This window comes from Caloenas nicobarica, chromosome 1 (assembly GCF_036013445.1).
Source record: "Caloenas nicobarica isolate bCalNic1 chromosome 1, bCalNic1.hap1, whole genome shotgun sequence".
Taxonomy (NCBI): domain Eukaryota; kingdom Metazoa; phylum Chordata; class Aves; order Columbiformes; family Columbidae; genus Caloenas; species Caloenas nicobarica.
In genome coordinates, this window is record NC_088245.1 from 93,532,316 (window position 1) to 93,555,405 (window position 23,090).

Below are 23,090 nucleotides of genomic sequence, written 5' to 3' on the forward strand. Positions count from 1 at the left end.
AGCTGCTTCTGATTGTCGGGTGCTTCATTCATGCAGGCACCTCAACCTCTCCTTGGGCTCAAAGCTCAACATTTCGCCCCCACAATCCAGCTGTTTAACACTGGACACCAAACTTCTCCTGCTCTGTTTACCAGCCACACTAACCTGTTGTGAAGTGTGTCACTGTTGAGAAAATTTACAACACTGCACTGGGCCGCCAACTTAAGGTACAGTTTACTGAGAAATTGTTATTCCTCTGCCTGAAATGTTAGCATGTCAAAGGAATTAAAACAATATCCAGCACATAAAAGTTTACATTTGGTATGCTAATGTATCTTGCAATTAATTTATCAAACAACTTATGTATACATTGCCATTTTGGTAAATATTTTGCCTGCAGCGTGCATATGCCATAGTACCAGAGATTTGAGAACCCTTAACCTTATGCCCAAAGTTAGTAACTTTCTTAGGCAAGGACCTTGTCAAAATTATACAAAGTAGAAAACAAAGGTAAGTTCGAAGTTACACACACACAAAAAGCACCGTTCAAAATTTTGCAGAAAACAGTCAAAATCACTGATCAAAGAAAATTAAGAATTTACAGGACTATGAATAATAAATCTAAATAATCCAGCATTTTCAGATGACAGTATTGAATTTTTTGAAGCAAAATTAAAAAGCAATTACACTGTCTTTATCTCTGGACTGCAGCATTCCATCAAATGGACTAAACAAAGCAACAGAAAACAAGTGTATCACGCTAGAGGTTACTATCTGTATTAGCAGCATTATCAGAAACAAACATAAGCTCATAAAGTGCAACAGCTGAGGCTCAGCTTTATGTACTAGTGCCAACCAGCCTTCCCAAGAGGTTGGGGCCAGCATTTGGTACTTGCAATGCAGAGCACTGAAGAACTTTAACAATTTTATGACAGAGGAAGACAACCAACTAGAAGCAGGGGTATCTTAACTGCTGCATCCAGACTTGTTTGTGGCCTCAAGTTTGGCTTTCAAGCCCTGCACAATGGCTTATGTGGTTAACCTCCCCCACATTTTAAAGTCATTGCCCCCCGGGGTTAAACACATACTGAAAGGTCCCAAATTTACCAGAGTAGGTAGTTAATTAGCTAGAAGGAAGGAAAAAAAAAGGGGGGGGGAGGGGGGAGAGGGCAGAGAGACAGGACTTCTGTTTTGATTTCCTCAGTAAACCTGGGTATTCTTGGATTTAATCTCTTCAAAGCCAAATATCCACACACCTGGAACACCAAGACCTGGCAGCTTTACACAGGTGCTGTGCAACAATCATATACCAAACGCAACACGGTAACCATAAAGATTGCAGCAGTATTTTCAGAGTGATTCCCCAAAAGACAAAATCAATTTCTATCAACAACAAAGACAACGTTTTATTGAACAAATCTATGTACAGTACAAAAAAGTTTTTAAAATGAGATACTACTGTTGATTTATTGCAGTTTGATGGCTCAGTTTTAATTTGTACTCTTATATAAAATGCAAAGTAAAATAATTTAACATTCAACAAGGAAGCACAAATTTCCTTTCTTGCTGAACCTGTAACAGCTTTTACAAATTAACGAGTCCCAAAATGCATACACTGCATTTAATCAGAAAGGTGTTATACAGTACCAAATAAATTAAGAAAATAGTAACACCACCACCCCCTTTGAGTCTTTTGTCCATAGTACTGGTGTTAAACAATAAAAGAAATGAGTACAGCTGAACCTTCAATGTGATATTAATATCACAAAGTTTAATGTTATAAATTATCCAAACTATACAATTTATATAGTTTTAATGAATATGGCTAAACAACCAAAGTACCAGTGACCTTTCCCCACAAGTATGACCACTTTCAACCTACGATCAGTATTTATTTTTTTGTGAAAGGTGCCTGCCAAGCGGCAACTCTTTGAAAATTAGAACTTACATGACCTTGACAGTGAACCATGATCGGGTCAGAGTAGACAGTCTGACAAGGAAAGTCTAAATCCAAGTTATAGCCACCTGGAGGAATATTCTTAAGAACATGATTACCAGCAATGAAATGCACAAACTTTGATCCAACAAAGCTCCTAAGTTCATGTGTAACTTCAGGCAGCTCTAAGATATTTGCATGCTTACATTACACATGTACTTCAGTATTTATTGAATCAAAGCGATACATCTCGAAGAAGTATTTGCAATTATATCACACAATGCTTAATGCCTGGGAAAAACACCCAAAACTTTCAATTCTAGATTTGGAACTTTTTTCAGGCCTAGACGTTGCAGGCTTAATACAGGGTAATACTCAACATACTACAGAATCCCTAAAAAGCATGTAGAATTATTCCCCACATGTTACAAGTATCTTTTTGCTCTTAATTACAGTCATGGAATACTGCAACTATCTGAGAACACCAACAGGTATCAGGGACTAGTTTAAAGAAAATGCAATGTCTTTTGAAGTAAAAATCATTACTTAAAACAAAAATTACCACCCATTTGCTACTTTATGTCAATTTAGCATATTTCCGATAGGTGTGAGGTGATGTTCACCTCCATAAGAATTAAATTTGCCAGGTCGCCAAAGTGCATATACTGAACATACGGTATAAACAAATGGTGGTGTCCAAGAAAAGCATCTTTGAACAAAAGTGAGTTTAATGCAGGTACAAAAAATTATGGTCACAGTTTATGCATGTACATAGATGCATTTAGCTACACACTTTAAACCAAAGAAAATACAAGTCTCAATCATGTTTTTAAAGCATCTTCAAACACATGGAGCTCCAGGAAACGGCAAAAAAGCACCAAAGATTAATGATACATTTAAAAGACTTTACACAAACACTTTTGTGATATCTACTGAGTGAGTTTTCAGATTTTTAAAACTGTAATACTGTAAAATTAACCTTTTTTTTCCCCAAATATATTTAAGCAAATTTAATTAGATTAATGATGTTAAGCAATGGAAGGGGAGCCTGGGAACATTCAAGATGACAACCGTGTCCTTAAAAATTAGTTGGTAACTTGAAAACAAAAAATGTGAAAGTGCATTTGGCTGATAAGGTCCCCCTTAATTTTATGTTTAAAAACGTTTAATGTATTTATATATGTAAATATATATATATAGTGCATGTATATATGTATATATAATGAATGATACTTTTTTTTTTTGCAACAGCAAAAAAAGATTCTTTGGTGCCTGAAACATCATACGAATCTCTGATAGTGGGCCAGTCATCGGTACTAATGTAATGCAAACATACCTGTGATCATAATTTTATAACCTTTTACATTAATCCAACTCAAAGTTAAGGCAAAAATTTTCTAGATTTCAAAAAAGTATGATTTCAAATTTGCGTTCTTCTTACCTCCCAGGAGGGGAAAAGGAAGCAGAATTAATGCAAATACCTGTTTAATTTCACAGAGGATTATTAGCAGAGGCATTACTGGACTATTAAGTTCCAGAACTACTTAACAGCCTATTTTACAATGAAACCCATAGGTTTGCAAGTGTGAGCCATTGCTACAATGAAGAGATCTGTTACGTACCTCTTGATTTGTTACTCATTAGTTTTTATGTATCTGGTGATTTAAGCAAGTTGATCCTCTCATTATGCTATACATGCATTGTGATGAACTATTCAGTGAGCAAACTAGCTGAGCAGGAACAGTTGGTCTTCGCTGTCCAACAACTCTCTGATGACTCCATCTGTACACACGAGTTTTCACCACTATACTTCCATGCCTAGAGTCACATTAACATTTTCACCTGCCTGCATAGAACAGGATTCCAAATGAAACATTTTTAGGTGGCACGACAGTATAAGAAAAATTATAGGATAAATTAGCCCAGTAGTTAGACAATGTGCGTGTTTGTTACATATCTGTTAAGGGCGAGAAGACCAAAAACTACAACAGCATCTTTTTGGTTTCCAACTGTCCTGTGTTAGATTATAGAGTTGAATGACTCAAATTTCCTGTCTTCACATTCTGATTGTTTCTATGAGTAAATTTAGGATAAAGTGCTTAACATTTAAGTCTGATTCCTTCAATAACTTCTGGAAAAGTCTGTCTTTTCAAGAGATGCTATTAGATAGGGTTGTAAAGTGTCCCAAGGTTGAGTCGATACATACTTTCTTCCTTCCTCTAGACAGTAAATAAGTAGTTACAGTACTGAGTTGTGACCTACCAGCATTAAGCAACATCACATGTGAAACAGGCTCCGATTTTTTTTTTTTTTTCAACTTGACATGTATTTTGCTTTTGTCTGCCTTTTTCTTTTTTTTTTAATCAGGAAGCCATTTCTAGTTCTTTTCAATCATACCAACAGCTGAAGGATTTCTGTATTTGCATAAAATTTGTTTAACTCTGCCCTGTAATGCAAGCTTAACCCCCTTCACATACTGTATTTGTTGCAGCCTGCTTCTGTTAATATCCACGCAGTCTGTGCATGTACTGCTTGTATTAGTCTTCCTGCACCTACAACAGATGTTTTACAGGACACTCTCAACATATACATTTACCACAGGCTTGAAAAGGGTTTCTCTTGCATGCATCTGATTTCCACTGTGCATAACTTTCACACTTAGTACCACATCAACTCACTTTTCATTGCATACTTTGTACTTCAAGTTTTTGGTTATCTGAGCATTCTATCCATGTTCGATTTCTTTCTACATTCCTCTTTTTGGATTCTAAGTTTATTAAATGAGCTCCATGTTTTTTAGCAGATAATAGAATCACATACTCAAACTTTGAAAAAAGAATGTGTGGTTCCTCTATGCATTTCTTATCCATATTACAATAATGTAACACCTTCTTGAATTATTTCTTCCCAGCTGTGTGGATAGATATCCTTTAACCACACATTTTCACACAGCTTTCAGAACTGGCTGTTTTTATTTCCATAAGGCAACGAACACCTCTGCTTCCTCCGCTTGCTCAACTGTATGTCTTATTTTCCTTAAACTTTCATACTAGAAAGACTGTGCCGCTAAGCTTCAATCACAGATTTGGAATGAATGTGGCTTTGCAGATAACTGGTACTTTGGGGATTTTGTAGCAACCTTTCTGGACTCAAGACCTGCAGAACTCTGTGAGTTTTGTCTATAAAATGTGCTTTGTATTTATCAAGGTCATGTTTTTCTTTAGTAATTTGAGACCGCTTTATGATTAAGGCCAACTGGGAAATGAACTGATGCTTCTTCATGTAGTGTTTTCTTACACCACTCTCCGTTTGATACACTTTCCCACAATATTGAATCAGGCACCTGTAAAAGAGAATGCATTGGGATCAAAATGACTAACCAATTAAATCATTCATTAATTTAGAACACTGTTTTATGCTTTTTGACGTTTAATTTCAAACATGCAAGGAAAGGCAGACTGAATTACCTTCTTCTGTTTTATGAGAATGCTCTTCCATTAGAGCTGCCCACCAATTCTCACTACCTCTTTGTTATTCTAAACAGCATGTCCAATTTGAACTTCCAATTTAGCACAGTACTGTGATTTAACTAAAATCTAACATACTACAATTGCTTAGAAATCACGTCTGTCTTATCTATTCCATGAGGTTGCCTGTTTTCAAAGACTTAGTTTCCGGCTGGTATTTACCTCCAAACAAACCAGCCCAGAAGGACTGCAAGACTTACTTTCATCATCTGAATCGAATCCAAAGAGCGTCTGACACTTCTTTTGTGCAAGGTGAGCCTCAAGTGCTTCTGAGTTACAGTAGATGGTCAAGCATTTGCCACATCTAAATCTTTCTGTTTTGCTACAAAATTTGTCTTGTTCAGAATGAGCATCTACATTATCAGTCAAAATTTTTCTACGTTTTGGCATGCTAATGTATTGTTCATCGAGATAACTTGGAGGCAATGGTCTAAAATACGGTTTTGTTAAGATGACACCATATGAAGTAGTCTCTGTTGTCTGGTTTGGTTTTGAAGGTAATTGTGAGGCAGCAGCATTATTTTGTGATGTATCATGACAATTCTGTAAAACTGGTAATATTGACCCATTTTCTGTCCTTGTTTCACCTGCCACTCTGTCCAAAGGTATTTCTGATGACTTTGATGATGTCTGATCTAGGTCACTGTGCCCATTGACTAGTTGGTCACTAACAACATTACAGTTTTCAGAATTTGGCTGTGACACAGGTGTCTTTTGGTCTATCAAACTTAAAACTGTAGTGCTACCCTCAGATGAACTTTCATTTCCATTGTGAATTACATTATTTGCTTTCTTCTCAACACTTTGAGTATATGTCTTTGGTTCTGTAGAATCCTTCCTTGACTTCCAAGTTGGAATTGGTAAATCTACAGTTTCTTTTTCATTAACAGATTCATCATCATCTTGGTAGCTACAAAGTTCTGAAGGATCATCTGAAGAATCTTTTTCACTTGCATCTTCTGAACATTCTGGTGTTTTATTTAAATAATGCTGAGCCTCATGTTCATACAGCAAAGGGAGCTCCTCAAATAGCTCACAGCACTCTGCAAAATTGCATTGAGCTTTAAACACAGTATGACTTTTTGTATGTTCTGCAAGCTCAGTTGACAGTTTAAATCGCTGATTACAATTAAAGTGTAAACAAAAGTAAACATTTGGATACACATGTCTCTTCAGGTGGTCTATAAAATGTTGGGAATCAGCAAATTTTCTCTGGCAGAACCGACATTTTCCTTTATTCCATTTCATTATATGCTGCTGCACCTTCATATCAGTTGGATGAGCTTTTCTTGCGTGTTTATTAAGGAACCTTATCTTTTTAAACACTCTAGCACAACCATTGGCAGGGCACTTAAAGCTTCCTTCCTCATCCATGGCATCAATGTCTTTTTGAGGGCAAAAAGCTCCATTTACTTTGTGCAGAATAGGTGACTCTTTACTGGAGCTCTCGTCATCTTCAGGCAAACTTTCTGTACTTAGAGCATCAGGAACATTATTAAAACAGCTGTCATTACTATTTTCAGTAGCATCATCCTGGTCGCTTAGATGGTTTTCCACTGCATCAAATACCTGTTCTGCTTTCTCCTCCTCCACCTGGACCGCTTGGTCAGCACTTGGAGCTACTGTAGTCTCTGGCTCATTATCTTTGGAACCATCAGAATTCCCATTTTCAAGAGACAGAGAAACATCAGAACATTCTAGTTCATTAAGAGCAGGAGCCTGCTGACCAGCCTCAAGAACTGCAGCAAGGTGTTGCCTTTCTATCTTCCTGACATGATTCTTTAAGTGCTTCAGCATAAGTCCTTTTTGCCTGAACTTTCTGGTGCAAAGTACACAGGAAAAACTGCCCTTTTTTTGGTGAGCTTGGGCATGTTTCACAATGTGACCACCAAGAAATTCCTCGTTGCATATCACACAGCGGTGCCTTGGTATGGTTTGATCTAACATTTGAGATGCCTCAAGAGCTTCATGGTTCTTTTTGGCATTACCTTTGGACTTGGCTTCAGAGAGTTCTTCAGGGTCAAGCTCTCCATTGCTTACATCTGTTAAATGGACACGTTCCTCACTCAGAGCCCTACGCTCTGTTATCTTCTCTGTATTTGCAGTAGAGTTTTCCAGTGTACTTTCACTTAAGCCAGCCAAGGCTTTATCCCCCAATAATGCTAAACAATTCTGCTTGATCATCAAGAAATTCCAAAACTCAGGATCAAAAAACAAACCTTTTTTCAAAATTGGAAGCAACTCAAAACGTACACGGTTTTGAACAGAACTAGTGCACTCATTGTATTCTTCATCTGCACATTTATATAAATGTTCAACAGTGTAGTAAGATTCCAAGGTGCGCTCAAGAAAAAAGACTGAAAGAGCACAAATTCTGAGGATCTCCAAGTCATTTGGCAGAAAATGAGCAATTGCTTTATAAATAAGACTTTTCATGTTGGGATCTTCACGGAGATCCAACTGTAGGGCACACCCACATATCTCAACGCATATCTGAAGACCATCTTCACCAACCTGCAGAAAGGAAATTACAGTGTACATAATTACTGAGTGTGCATAACAGTATTTTCCTTATGGGCTTACAGAAGTCTACAGCTTAAAAGCATATTAAAAAAAAAAAATCATCAGACCCACAGAAAAAAAAAAGAACTAGCATGAACAATGCCAAAACATCAACATCCCATGTATTTATATTCATCCACCTGCACAATAGTTAGGAGTTCAGAAATCATCCTGCTAGTAAACTTCACCTAAAGGCATGTACATTTTAAAATAATGCTCAAACAAGACTATAAAATACAGATACAAAAACGCGAAAAATAACATCTAGTTTGCACTGAAAGCCATACAGCTACTGTCAAAAAAGCTTCAGATACTTTTGCCATGTGCAGTCCTACAGTTAAAGACAATTATTTGAGGATATAAAACAAGGCTGCAGCAAATCATATCTGATTTAGCAGCATCTTTTGCCTGCACCTTCGTTACCTAGGCTGCTTCACACTATAACTGGACAGTTACTCTATATTTTGTCCCTGTTCTAACTCAATTAACGTGCATTGCATAAAAATACAAGCTATAAAATATTGCCCTCAATTTTGAACCATGGCCACCTGGGAAACCATAAGAACCCATAGCCAAGCATGAACATATAATTTGGAGGGATGATCGGAACCACACCGACCAACAGATAGCAGATTAAAGTAAAATGTTTCAGGAAGTTTAGAAATAATTAACACCTATGTATATTTAAATGTGCATTAACAAATACATGTAGTTGGTTATTTAAAAAATACAATCATTCAGATGCAAATCTAAATAAAAGTAATTCATGTCACTGCAAGTATTTTAGAATATATAGCGAGATTAAGATCTTGAACAGGAGCAAATCCTTGCATTTAGAATTGTACAGCAGCACCCATGACAAAATTTTATAATTCATTTGGGGCATAGAATATGAAGGAGCTCCGTTCAGTCAGGTCAATGATTAAACCGCACATTTGTCTGAAAACAACTTACACTCCTGTGTGCAAAATGCTGCATGTTACATGTTTTGCAGATGTTTGTACGAGACAGTATAAGACTAACATCTGAAGCATGAAACACAGTGCACTTTTCTGAAGAAAAATTATGTCTTCTATCTGAGTCTATCTTTTCCTTTATGTTACATTAAGCACTTCTTCAAGTTTGATTAGAACTGGTGAAAGGATTCAGAACTTAACAAGGGTGAAAGGCAGATACAATGACATTACACAAGCCCTACTTCCTCAAGGAGCCAGGCTGAAAAAACAAACAAGAACAAAAAAACTCCAAACAAAACAACCGATCTATCTTTCACATTTACTCCATGTATTTATTATTATTTCCCTCATTTATTTATAGAGGATGACGTTCCTCAAACTTAGAGCAAACAGAAAGAAAAACCTCAGAATTCAGGCAAAAAAAAAAAAAAAATCTTAAAACCACACAACAGATCAAGGGCAATCATAGCATTAAAGCACATTCTGGAATGTGACAAAATTTTTAAGTTAATATTTTGCCTTTCCCTACTGAACCTTAACTTTCCACAAAAAGTGGCCAATACACAATATAACATCACTTCTTTTTATTTCAACTAGTTACAGAAAGAAGGGAGGGAGCAAAACAAACAAACTTACTTCATCCTTAATGACTTTCATGAAAGGGAAAATTACTCTGACATTTGTAGCAATTCTTAAAAGCTGGTAGCACTGGTCAACAAATACTTGTTTTGATGGGTTAGATTTAAGCTGCAGCTTACTCCAAATGAAGATCAGGTCCCTATAAGTATGGAATGAAATATTTTCATTAGATTGAGTTTTAGAACTCTATCACCAAGCATGATGCATTACTAAGAACAACTATTTGCATATTCTGTAACTAAAATAATATTTGAGGGTGTAATACCAATCTAATTAACACCACAACTGTACGCAACGTGCATAATGGAAAATGCAACTTAATTACTTTGTTAATGCATTCAGGGTATCTCCTATCACTGAGCCAATTAAATATTCAACAAAATATTAATGTATTCAGCTTAGTATCAGAGAACTGAATAATAAAAGCAGAAGCTACAGCATCCAGCCCTTAACACAACAGGCAATAAACGTCAGGCTGAACAGCAAGCTCTGTGTACTCTTGAGATTAAGTTACTTTCAGTGCAAGGATGAGGAGTCCTTCAGAAAAATGTGTCTGAATGTGGAAAAAGGGAACATTGTAGAAAGCTAGCTTCTGATATGGTCTGTTGACAGGAAATATTGTGTTCTCTAGTTATGCATATTACAACACAATTTTATTTGTTTACTGCTGTCATCACTGGTCTTTCTAGCCAATAGATCTTAAGTCAAACAACATTTCTGACATATAGAAGGAAACATAAGAATAGACTGCTAGACTTTGCAGCAGAGCTCCCACACAGGTAATGTGTTTAGTTTAATTCAGAGACTTGGAGAGGCAGCTGGACCTAACTTTGAGTCATAATAAAATTTGCCAGTGCAAAGATTTTTACAAAGGAGTAGATATAACTAGGACTAGGCAGAAATACCATCATAACATTACAATGAGAACAAGGGACCAATCGACTTTCATTTTCTGAAGGAAGACACTTTTTTTATTTCACCAGCCTCCTCCCTCAGAAAACACAAGCCCAGTTACTAACAAAATATTAGACTGATCTTCCAGAGCCTCTAGTCTGTGCAAGACACAAATCAGACAAACCCTTTGAGATTAAGCTTGTCTAGTGTGGTTAGCGCTTGCATGAAGGGAAGTGACAGAAAGGCTTAGGACAAAACACTAACTTCACTTTTAAATTTAGGACAGCTCTGCAATTCTGCTTGATAATTTAAGAGCAAGACAAGAGAGCTTGATTGTTTTCTTTCATTCAGAACCCAAGAAAAATGAAGTTGAAAGAAAGATCAAGCTTACCTGGGGGAAACTATGAAAAGGGAGTTCTACAAGCAGCTCTACCCACAAAAAAAAAATCAGTCTTACGGGTTTTCTGAAGATATAACCTGTTCCCCACTGCCTTCACCCGGCTGGAAATCTAATTTCTTGAAAGTCTTTGAAAACTTCACATACAAGTTTGAAACTAACTATTGTCTTTGTGCATCAAACCACTCATAAAAATTCAGTAAAAGTCTCAATCTGAAGTACAAAACGAAGAACTGAGTATTTTTGCCGTTAAATAATACAACTTATGCTCTGCTTTGTCTCACACCACTTCAGAGCAGGCCATTTCAACAGTAATCTCAAAGAATTTGAGAAAACTCAAATTATTCTTCTGAGAGATTAGTGGTTAAAGTGGCTTGTCATGTGTTCTGTTAAGTGCAACAGCTGGCACAAGGAAAGAGCTGAAAAAAGAATGGAGAAAACTGAAAGTAGAAGTAACAGCTCCACGGGTGAAAAGCAAGCTGTTAAGTCTGTTTAACCATCATTTGACTAGACCCTGATGTGAAATAGTACTTTAGTCTTATTCCTCCATGTAGACATGGAAGCTTCTTCTCAAGCACGTTTCTGACACTGATAATCATTAAGGATTAAAGCATTCTTGAAGTGCTGAATGGACTCTATTTCAACCACTTAAACGCTTTGGATACCAATTTTAATGCTGAAGTCAGCAGCACTTGAGATATCTCTGTGTCACTAAGCACAACAGAGATATAAACTTGAGATGATGCAGGCACGGGTAGTTTCCTATTTGCTCGATCATTATGGCATAGTAGTATGGTACTTAAAGAGATGTACTTTTTTAATAGTGTAACTTAGTTCACACTGAGGCCTGTGCTTAAATTATTATGGACGTGTGTTAGGGCAATTTAAATTGTTACTGTGAGATCACAGAACTCAGTACCTTTTTACCAGAGCCAACCAGGTATTCCAGCCCATTAACCCCCTGCAAAACACTAAAACCATTGCATGCCTCCATGAGCAGCATAAGAGAATGGTTAAGCCCCTCCTACCTTAGCTAGCTCTAAAATCTTTGCTATTCTTGATAAGTAGAAAGTCTGTCTTTCCTTGGCTATAGATAGCACATTTTACCAAAATGTTATTCAAATCACAAAAATTACCTAAAGGTCAAAGACTGATTGACCCTGTGGGAAAAATTCCTTGACCTACTGAATTTACTGCATAGGAACCACTTGACAAGTGCCGAAACAGCATTTAAAATTTGCCTGGCAGAGAAGGCAAGCCATTCTGCTACACCTGTTCATCAAAATTTTGGCTGTCTTCCTGAAGAGACATCACTTTTTGATACTGGAAAGTCATTAATCACATCATTATGGACTGATCTCTTACCAATACCTTGTACACAAATACTCCTAGTGAGACCAAGCACAGCTTGCTTTTGTGATTAATTTGCAAGTGGGCTTTCACTTCAGAAAAATTATTCAGACCATCTGAATCTAGAATTTATTCTTAACATAAATGAAAACAATGACTTTTGTGACAGAGCTGCTTAAAGTCCATCTTCCTCTGATAATGAGCACTAATGGTTTCAGCATTAAGATTCCATATAGTCTGCTTCACATGAAGTGATAGCAAATATCTGCTATTTATAGCTTTCTAATCTGTTTTGATATCTTATCTTTGCTTGTAGTGTTTGCTCCTAGATCCCTGCTAGATCTGCAAGGTCCTCAATTCCAGACAAGTCAAGATCATTTATGCTGTGCTGAAGATGTTGAAATCTCCTCTAGGGAAAAATACACAATGTGGGTTAATTTAACCTGGCTCCTACTTCTTTAAAAAATTGATTTATGGTACAGTCATGTCTTCACAAGCTTTGTCCCAGTTTACATTATGTATTAAGCATTATGCAGATTTCTCTCGTTGGGTACGCAATTGTAAGGCTCAGCATCTGTAAAGAACAAAGCAGCTGTTCTACACACAGACATAACTGCTCCAAACTCTTCCAAAGATCCTCAAGGTCTATATTCTGAACAGAAGATTAAAATACTAAGAGATGCCAAAATGGTTTCATTGATAGACGATATCAAACAATACTTTAGTCTCTTCTGGAATTGCATTTTTGACATCCATTTTGCCAGAACATCGGGACAGACATCCTGTTTGGAATAGAACTTTTAAAATGGATGATGCAAAACTTAATGAAGTGTGGTGATGCCTGACCCTCCTGCATCTCCCCTGCTCAGTTTCTGCGAGGAGCTGTGTGGGCAGAGGTCCTCCCCACACCTCCCTGCCCACCGGCCGCGGGAGGATGCTCCTGGCCCCTGCTCTCAGCTCTGACCACCACGGCGAGAGGCTTTATGGACCACAGTGGCTAAAAGCACCATATGTCACCAGCTGGAGCAATAACAGCAGCAGCCTCAGGGCTGGCAGTCTGGGATATGTTTGCATCAAGTACCTAAAGCTTCTCTGCTGCCTGGAGAATTATGAATCCTAAAGACCTGACGTTTTTAATCGGTGTGTTTTAACGAACTTAGCTATGCTCTCTTTTAACTTCCAATGCACTTCCCCATATATACATATATATTTTTTTTTCCCCCCACCATGATTTCAGGGGTGAACGAAGAGCCCTGTCCCTTCAGTGGGACTCCTCCTATTGAGGAGTAAGAGCAAGGTTAACACGTTACTACAGCATAAGGTATAAAATGTAGGTTTAATTCCAATATTTTAAATGCACTTCTTAAATGACTGAATCCCTGAAACAGAAAGCACTAACCATGTAACTAATAAGCGTAGGTTAAATCTGCAAATTTCCTGATAAGTGAGCAGTCAGGAGATGCAGCATTTCAGCAGGAATCAGCAAAGTCAGATTTCATCCCAAAGGTGGTCACTGGGCTCACACAAACTATGTGCCTTTTCAGTTGAATTTAGTAATCTGTTCTATGTGGACAGTCATGCCCACCCTTTTCTGGACAGACTGAATGGAAAATGCCACTAGGTACCACCAATACACTGTATTCTAAATTTATGTCATAATCACAATTCCAAAGGTTTCGATTCAATGCAATCAATTACTCATCCAGTAGTTAAGGAAAAAGGAAAAAGTTTATTAACAAATCAAGCATTATCTGTCTGACCTTCATTACTTCCTCAAGGAAAGAAAATAAAAAAAAAAAGACCCATCTTTTCAACTCTCTGAAATCTGGGAACAGGAAAATCCTATATAGATTCTAAACTCAATTTTAAATTAGTTATGCAGATTAACAATTTGATCTTCATTGATTAAAAAAAAATCAAATCCTTGCAAAGCCTTTTTGCTTCATCTACATAATCAAAGAAATTAAGCATACTTTATCAAGGAATGCAGATGTTCCTTTAGGTACAGAAATTATACAGGCTAGGCAGAAAGGATTATTTTCCTTAGCCATTTTTCGGTCCTCGAAATGATGAAGTTGTTTTGACAACTCTCTAAAAAATGCTTCTTAGCCATAAAATGTCCAACTATCACGCTGATTCAGTGTGTATGAAGAAATTCTTACTTAAATGTTTTGTAGAGGACCACCATTTATGTTATGGCTCTGTTTATGAACTAAAAGTCTGGATAATTCATAGCACATTTTCAGAACCATACATTATCTTTTTAGACACACTGCTGACATACTACAGTTTGATTGTTATGAGCACTGTCATTTAACTAGCAGAAGAGTAAGATACTTGCATTGCCAGAGAGTCTACAGACTGCATATTGTTACACATTTATAATCATAAATGCCACATTTATAAGCATTTACAGTCTAAAGTATATAAAGGCTCACCCTTCTTTTATTCTGAAACAGTTAGTAAGTGTTACGTACTACAGAAGTTACCACTGCACATGATTGTGTGTAAAAAGGCAACAGGAATAACAGAGGTACTAGGAATGTTTAAAAATCATGTTGGAATGTTTTTACCTGGTATTTTAAACTTGAGCTACATCCCAAAGTTAGATGAGTTTCATTTTGGCAATAAGCATTTATTATTTGCTAAGCCGCTTCACCAAAAAGAAAGTATTTACCATATACAATACATGTCCCCATTTTGAAGCTGTGGGACTAGGAACGATTCACACAGCTGTAAGGCTAAGGTAGTCTTCCCTTCTTTTTCAGTGTTGCAGATGATCTCAATTCCACTCTTGCAATCAGTCCTCAACAAGTGCTATACAATTAAAATAAAATCAATTTAGACAAATTTGCTAACATGAAATAAAAACCTATCAGACCTTGCTATATTAAAGCAGCTACTGAAAACTTCAGGAATTGCTATTAACATAGGATTTTTTTGGAACAGCTTTTGTGTAGGTCTGTACATAGGGATTTTGGAGATATTTAGAGCTCTTTCATACTTCTTAGAGTAATGACAATCAGAATAATTGTCAGAGAAATTAAAAGACTACACAAAACCACTTTTTTGCATGACAGTTGCTTGTTCTTAAAACAAGGTTAAGAAAAGTGTTGTTTCTAGTAAGTGCTATCAGTGGTAAAAGTAGGGCCACAGTCAGCTAGAGTGTAATTTCACACACTGGGGCATCATTAAAAAAAACTTGAAGGCTAAGAAAAGTATACAATGTACAAAACACTAGACTGGCATCAATTAGGCTCAAGTGCTTTTGCTAAAATAATAGTCAAAATTAATCAATACAATGAAGTTACAAAATATTAATGATTCAAGTTACTTAGGGAATATAACTACAAGTAAACTTGGCCAAAAAATTCCATTTAGGTCAACAAGATTTGTAGGCACTTAACATTAAACTTTTCAAAGCTTAAGCCAGCACTATGTTAAGCAAGACCAGTATAGTTTCCTGATTTTATGACATTTGGTTCTACAAAACCAGAGTTCCAAACACTCCTCTTGACAACTTGTATACAGTAAGTATAATGTACCACTTCATTAAAAAAAAAAAAAATGCATACTGACAAACAATACCTCCTGGAATAGCTGATCTTCTAATGGTGACATATAAAGACAGGTGAAAAGAGCTTGATGGAAATACAGATCTTTACTGATATCTGGATGATTTATGCAAGATTTGATAAGAGCCATTGCCTCAGGGATGCGTTCACAGGCAATAAGGTATCTGGCACGTAGTTCAAAGAACAGTGGATTTTCAGAGCTTAAATATTTGTTAACTGTACAGAAAAGAAAGATTTAAAGGCAATTAGAATATGAAGTCCAAACGACAAATATATTTAAATGTAATGTTGTTTTTAATAGTGCAGTGACAACAAATAACATAAAAAGGCTCTGCTAAAGAAGCTATCATATATATTAACTTAAATACCATCAAGAATCTGTCCTTCTGGTTGAAAACAGAAATTGTAACTTTTCTTAAACCAGTAATCTAATTCAGTATTTTGTTTCTAACAGATCAACACAAGGTGCTGCAAAGGGTTAGTAAAATATACACTATACAGAGGCATTTTTGAGAAAGAGAACTCCATCCTCTCTCAGCACTGGATTCTGGGTGATTGTCAGAAGCATAGGATTGACATCACTTCCAAGGCTATAAGTATTTAAAACAACTCAGAGTAGCCATTATCCATTAAAATGGAAGAGCTCAGGGTGGTGAAAAAGTTACAATTCACACGCTGTTGTTTTAGGTAGCTTTGGACAACTTGATTTTGCCTGGAGAAGTGGAAAATATACTTCTTCCACGAAAAGTGCTACTAGATACAATTCCTACATCTAAATCCCTACATACCTTTAAATTATAGGCCCTGATATCTGGAAATGTGTTTTTTCAGATCTAAAAGCTAGTCTTAAAGCTAGCATTTGAATGACATTGTTTCAACTGCAATACTCAAAATATTTAACATTTAAGTAATTGGGAAATTATTAAATACATAGGAGATGTGCTTGAGATCCCTATTATTAAAGATCACACAGATTCTATTATCTCTTAGGATTCAAAGTTAAAATATCACTCAAGGCTATAAAATGCAATAATGCTGGTTTTATTTTAAGAATTGCTTGTACCTTGTCTAGTTAATGCACACTCTGAGGTATTCATAGTGTGTTAACATTTATGTAATGTATTGGACAACACAGCCTGATCTTCTTCTTTATTCTCAATATCTACCTTAAAAGGACATTAAAACCCCACAATTTCCACTGCATGCTCTGTAGTACTGTAGAGTGCTTCATATTCGAAAAAAAAATGGAAAAAAGAAAAGAGATTGTCAATTTAAAGTCAATGAAGGCTAGAAGTGAGCACGGAAAATTTATATCCTAGAAGGAACCTGTATTAAGAAAGTTACAAGCAACTTCAAATGACACTTATAATTATTAAAAACAGAAATGATTACTGAAAACCACAATCTGAACAGACAAGAGAATTTTTTTCCCCAAAATAAAAAGATTACTTGTTTAACAAGTTTTCACCTGAACTTTTTTTTTTTTAAGGACGCCTCGTTTGAAAGACATTCCTTATGCTCAGAAATAGCATTTCTCTAGCATCTTTAGTTTTACTCAAGGTAATGATATTATATGCTAATGAACATTTAAGGAATATTATTCAGGGTGATTTAAGGTCTTAGATAAGATCTGTTAATAGATGTACTGTAAGCTCCACCATAAAAGCAGATCTCCTTCCCAATATCCATTAGCCCTTCTGGGTACAAACTTACTAAATACGATGACTGAAAGAAAGGTCAGTGTCTAATAGCTGTCATTAACTGCAAGAAGTGTGTTCATACAGAACAATCCTTAAAGCCAAGTAAAGGCCTCTGCTTTTTGGAATTAACATACTAAGGATAATAAACCAAATCATTGGTTTCATATGCAAACATTACCCAACAGATTACCGAATATTCACATTGAAAAACTAGGCCAGAAATACTTAGCTTTTGTTATGTGCTAATGTTAAGAAAATGCTGAAGGTATAACAACTGCCTGTAACACCCTTTTCCCTCAAACAAGGGAAAAGTACCGTCCAAAATACACATTAACTTGTTACCTCATTTCCACTTTCTGTGTGAGGAACTCTTAGGTCAGTACGCCCCTCTGTTCCAAAAATGAGAATCCCACTTCTGACAGCACCACATCCCAGGAAAGGGGGGCTCCCACGCCCTCCAACGCTGTTTTTAAATAGACTGCAAGTTCCAGCTACACCACTGGCAGGATTGTGCCCCCTCCCTGTAGTGAAATTCTCTTTTTTCCCAAGGCAGCATTTACAGCTCTTCTAACCCCCCCAAGCAAAAGGCAACCGCTAACTATAGTAGCATTTAGCCAAGTCTGTGATACATTAAAAATGGCTTGGGAAAAACATCATCTGTTCTTGTCCAGGCAGCATGCACAGAGCTTTGCTTTAGAGCGATAGATGCCAACCATCAGATCAGAAACTAATTAACTGCTTACACCTGAGTGTACCCCTCTCTACAATATTATCTTCTAGATGTTCACAGTAGGCTGCCTTATTCTCCCCCATCTATTAGAAGTTTATTGCTCCTGTGTTTCAACTCCACTGTTTTTCTTTAAAGCCAAAAGACTGCCTTCCTTTCTAGCCATCTCAAAATAGACTGAAACATCTCATAGTGTACTACAATTCACGTAAAGGCAGATACAGCGAGGTTTGCCTTGTCCTAAGCTTCTCTGTGTAATTAATGGATCCAAGACAGGATTATGTAGTTCACACAGTACGTATTTATCAAACCGACTTTTGTAAGTAATGGTTGGTGATTCAGCAATAACAGCCAGTTTTCCTCATTTAAAAAAGTGATCCCTGAGGGAGCTATATGGCCAGGTTTCAAAATATACGCCAAATACTGCCAGCCTATAATGCAGCACAGAATGTTTGCTTTGTGTAAGACTTCACAAGAATCAGATTTGAGAGGAAGTGCGACGAGAAGGAAAAAGCTTCCGAAAGACATTATCTAAAATAAAATGTTTGTCATCACAGATGAGATATGTCAAGGGGGTGTGTGGAGATACTGGCAGATAAAAGGAGGAAGAATACCTCAGCAGAGGGGAAGGAGATGTGGCCTGCAACAAAAGGAAACAAAATGACCATCCAGTGACAACAGGCAGTCTCATTCCTACTCTGCCAGGTTAAAAGTAAGTAAAAATCCTCACACTGTTATCCACTCTATACAGGCTTCATGATGATCAAGGGAATCATTAAGGCAAAAGGATTAAACTAATTCTTTGCTGGAGAGATGGATATTGAGACCTATCTTTAGATCATAACCATCAAAACTCCTAAAATTCATCATGTGATGCAGAACAAAACAAAGATAATATTTGTTTTCATTTTCTTTCTGTAGGTATTTGACCAAAAGTTTATCAGATATATAATAAAAATAATGGGTAAACTATGTTGCTCAAGTGCTTGCTTCACAAGAGAGAGAAAACGATAAAGGCTACCCACTTAATCACGTTAATTTGCTATCAAGAGACTTTCTCTGGTTAAAGAGGCAGCTCACTGAGCTGTTCTGACTTTATGGCCCTCTTCCTCTCCCTATAGAACAAACACATTGTTGTAAACACAGCAATGAATTTTAATAACGCATTACACCACAGTAACTAAAGAACTAGTGTTTTCTACTACTGTGAAATAGAAACAACTTTTAAGAGATCCTCAGTGAACACTGCTAACAAATAAGTTACATAAGATGTTAGTAAAGACTTTACTGTAGATTGGGTGTTTTTCCTCTCATGAACTTTCATTAACATTCTGGTAATGTTTGTTTCCATGTACTGTTAAAAATGCTGATTTACTTTGCAGCCCAAACAGAAATATTTCTCCTACTCCCAACTCTGGCAACCACGTATGAAACAGAAAGCAGCTATCAGGTGTAGTCACAGGCCTCATTCTGAACAGAACCAAGAAAAGCCATAAGCCCAAGTATTTACAATTTGAAAGAAAAATTAAATGAGTCAGAGTACCATGAGACAGAAATACACATCGGGTCCTCCCTGATCATGTTACTGCAGTAGCCTAACTGAATTTAAGTCACTTTCCATGTGCCTTCAGGGCTTGAACACTGGGGTTTGGTAAATACATTTTATAAGTCACTCCTCAGTAGCTTCTTGTATCTGAATAATCCCTACACTATAAAAGTAGAATTAAACTAGTAGCAAAGAAATTTAGTTTTCTTTCAAATTAAAAAAAGGGACCAGTACATTTTACTACAGAAAAATAGTTAAATTGTGTGCAATTCCACCTGACAACACTTGATCCTAATATCAAAAAAGCATAATTTAAGACATTTTTCAGTATTCTAAAAAATTAAGCTGGTAAATGAAATACCTAATTCCTGTGATACAGGCTTTGCTTTAAGAATTGCTTGTAATACTGGATCCTCCCATGGTCCACCATCTCGGATGATGCGAGTCACTAGTTCCAGGTTCATATTTCTGTATCTATTTAGAAGGTTCTGACATTCCTACATGTAAAAAGAAGAACAATTAGAAAGAAGAAAAAAAATGTTGTCTAAAAATAAAGTTAGGCTATCCAAAACATAAGAAACAAGAAAACTCACACATTTCAGTATTTCCTCAGTCAACAATTCAAGCTACAAAATCTTTTATTGACTAGGTTTACACAAAGCCCTAAAGCAACACCTTATATTCTCTAAAAACAGTGATACAGAACCGTGGAAGACAGAATGCTCATATCTTCTATAGTCACACAGCAAGAGCCTGTCATTTGCATAACAATGCAAAAACACCCTTCCTTGAATTAGAGATACTACTGGCATATGCTGTGAGAGAAGTCTTCACCTCATGCTAGTCTGCACAGATTTAGACATGTTGACACTGGATTTGTGATCCAGTGATGGTGCATGAATTCTACGAGGGAAAATCTGAATTAAGCCACTTCAGTCATGAGCCTTCAAGCAATCATTTCTCTCCAAATCTCTACATAATAGAAATTATGCTTGCCTAAAATAATCTGAAATGTTTTATTCACCCATGATTTTCACATATGCCAAGTTCCCCGTTCCTTGTTATTTGCTGGTAAAAGTGTCAACATTAATGTTAATCAACAGTAGAATTTTAATCACAAGAAAAAGGTATCTAATTTTGAAACGAAAAGACGTAGCTGAAGAATGGCTTTCATGCACATAAAACTGACTTCTTCACATACTTTTTTGCTGTAAATTCTTTCAGTTTCAACTCAATTTTTTTCTTTTCTATTGAGATTGATACATTTGATGGTAAAAAATGGTTAACTAACTGAAACAATGGTTTTCACTACCAGTTTGATGGCACAACTAATTCAGAAATTCTTTATCTAGAATATTATGTAAAGATATCTTTTGATACATTCATTGTTTAAAAGTCAAGGCAATAGAATTGTAATACAAAAGCACAGAGAAGAAAGTACTATACATCACACTTTTTCCTAAATTTTCTTGTTCATAGATTGTTTTTGAAACGCACTTATTGCAGGACTGCCAAAATGTCCCATTACTCTTATGCAAGAGGCCCTACCCATTCCTGAGGCTGCTAAGCCACTCCTTGACCACATTCTTCTACCAATTCTAATCAAGCATGTAATTGCTGCTAGTTTGATAATTAAGGTAAGTAGTGCTGACACATTAATTTGTAGCAGCAGTAGCAAACAAGTATCAACATAAAAATAACAAAAGAGAGAGATATTTTTCAAACTGCAGTTCCATAATCAGTATTAACACAAGAAACAACACTGTCTTCCATCCTTTTCATACAACCAAGTTTCCTCTCAGGGTGGCACGGGTGCTTGTGTTCCCATGCAGTGAACTCAACTCTTAAAATCAGTTCAGGTCAAAAAGTCTTCTGGCAGAAACAGTAAGTTTTAAAATCCAGGATCATTTCTCTTATGCACTTGTATATAGCCATACAAAACTTTGTCCCAGTCTAGCCAAGAGTACAACAGTTTTAAAAAATGCAAGTTCATGCTGACCTGAAGACTTCATTAAGATAGAGCTTCAATTTCAATTTTACTGTTTAAAACTGCAGAGGGAAACTTGAGGTTTCATGTCATGAACTGGTACCCAACACTGGATGACATTAGGTTCTAATTAGCTACAAACAAGCAATGCTTCCCTCTTCTATATGGGAGATGCACAAAATCTGTCTTTAACAAGATCACTATTACAAACAAAGAGGAGTACATTTTACTTAGTCCAAGTTGTTTTGTTTTTTTGTTGTTGTTTTTGTTGTTTGGTGGGGTTTTTTTCATGTGGTATAAATGTAAGCAAAGTAGCTACCTTCTTTTGTTATAATGGCACGTTTCCTCCAGGTTATATATCCACAAAAACTGTCTTTACAGGTACTAAAATAATATTAAAGGTTTATATGAAAGTAGGCAACACTACCTGGATTGAACCTAAAATATCTTTCAAAGGATCTTCATAGAACTCATCCTTTCCAAAGAACAGCAGCAATTCAAAAAAACTCCTGAAAAACAGAAGAATTGACAAGTCAACCAAACTAAAAATGTTAATTTAAAAAAATGAAACTACTATAAGGCTACTAGTTTTCACAGCACTAAAAACAAAATTAGGACTTTCATAAGTTCTAGAACCGTGACCATGCCAGCGTAGCTAATGCCCACACTCTCTAAATGCAATTCATATTTCAAAAACTTTATGGTGGTCTGATATTTTGTGCTGGATTTTGGCAGTTGGGATTTGGCAGACTTCCACAGACACACTACAAATACATTTTTCATCAAGCACCAAGTTGCAAATACAATATAGCTATAGATAAACTAAAGAGACCAAATCAGTAATAAAACCAATTATACTTAAGCATAACTTAAAACCCCTTCTGCTGCACCTTTTACATTAAGTTCAGGACATTCAGACTTGCAGTATCTGCCTGATTTCTCCCTCAAGAACTCATTTCCTCCATACTGCTTCTCCCCACTCACCATTACAAAAGTGAACCTTCCCCAAAAGCCAAAGCATTAGTCAGATACGCAACAATTTTGAGGAAGAGAGAGGACAACTGTAAAATTACTACAGTATGCACAGTGTATAAGGAGTTACATTCAAGGAATAGTAACTTCACATGAATGCAGATTCCCAGCAATTCATATTTTCAAGTACGACCAGCACTTTCTACTAACACGTTTTACTCCATTTCAGCCTGTCTTCCTGTACCACCCACTGATGTTTCTCTGTGAAGATACAGGTTTAAAGGTGCTATTAATTTCATATTTCCAAATAAAAGCCTTTTTCTATTAATTTCATATTTTTAAA

The 23,090-nt window shown here is 36.3% G+C and overlaps 1 protein-coding gene across 1 annotated transcript in view; it reads right to left on the bottom strand.

Moving 5' to 3' along the window:
- Window positions 1–1,440: 1,440 nt before the first annotated feature.
- Window positions 1,441–23,090, bottom strand: part of ZNF654 (zinc finger protein 654) — a 39,040-nt gene continuing 17,390 nt past the window's right edge. The window contains exons 3-9 of the mRNA XM_065658520.1: window positions 22,203–22,284; window positions 20,150–20,285; window positions 15,829–16,031; window positions 14,918–15,057; window positions 9,597–9,738; window positions 5,643–7,956; window positions 1,441–5,258 (exon numbers count right to left, since the gene is read on the bottom strand). Coding sequence (XP_065514592.1) covers window positions 5,251–5,258; window positions 5,643–7,956; window positions 9,597–9,738; window positions 14,918–15,057; window positions 15,829–16,031; window positions 20,150–20,285; window positions 22,203–22,284 — 3,025 coding nt within the window. The 3' untranslated portion in view covers window positions 1,441–5,250. The remainder of the gene's footprint in view (window positions 5,259–5,642; window positions 7,957–9,596; window positions 9,739–14,917; window positions 15,058–15,828; window positions 16,032–20,149; window positions 20,286–22,202; window positions 22,285–23,090) is intronic.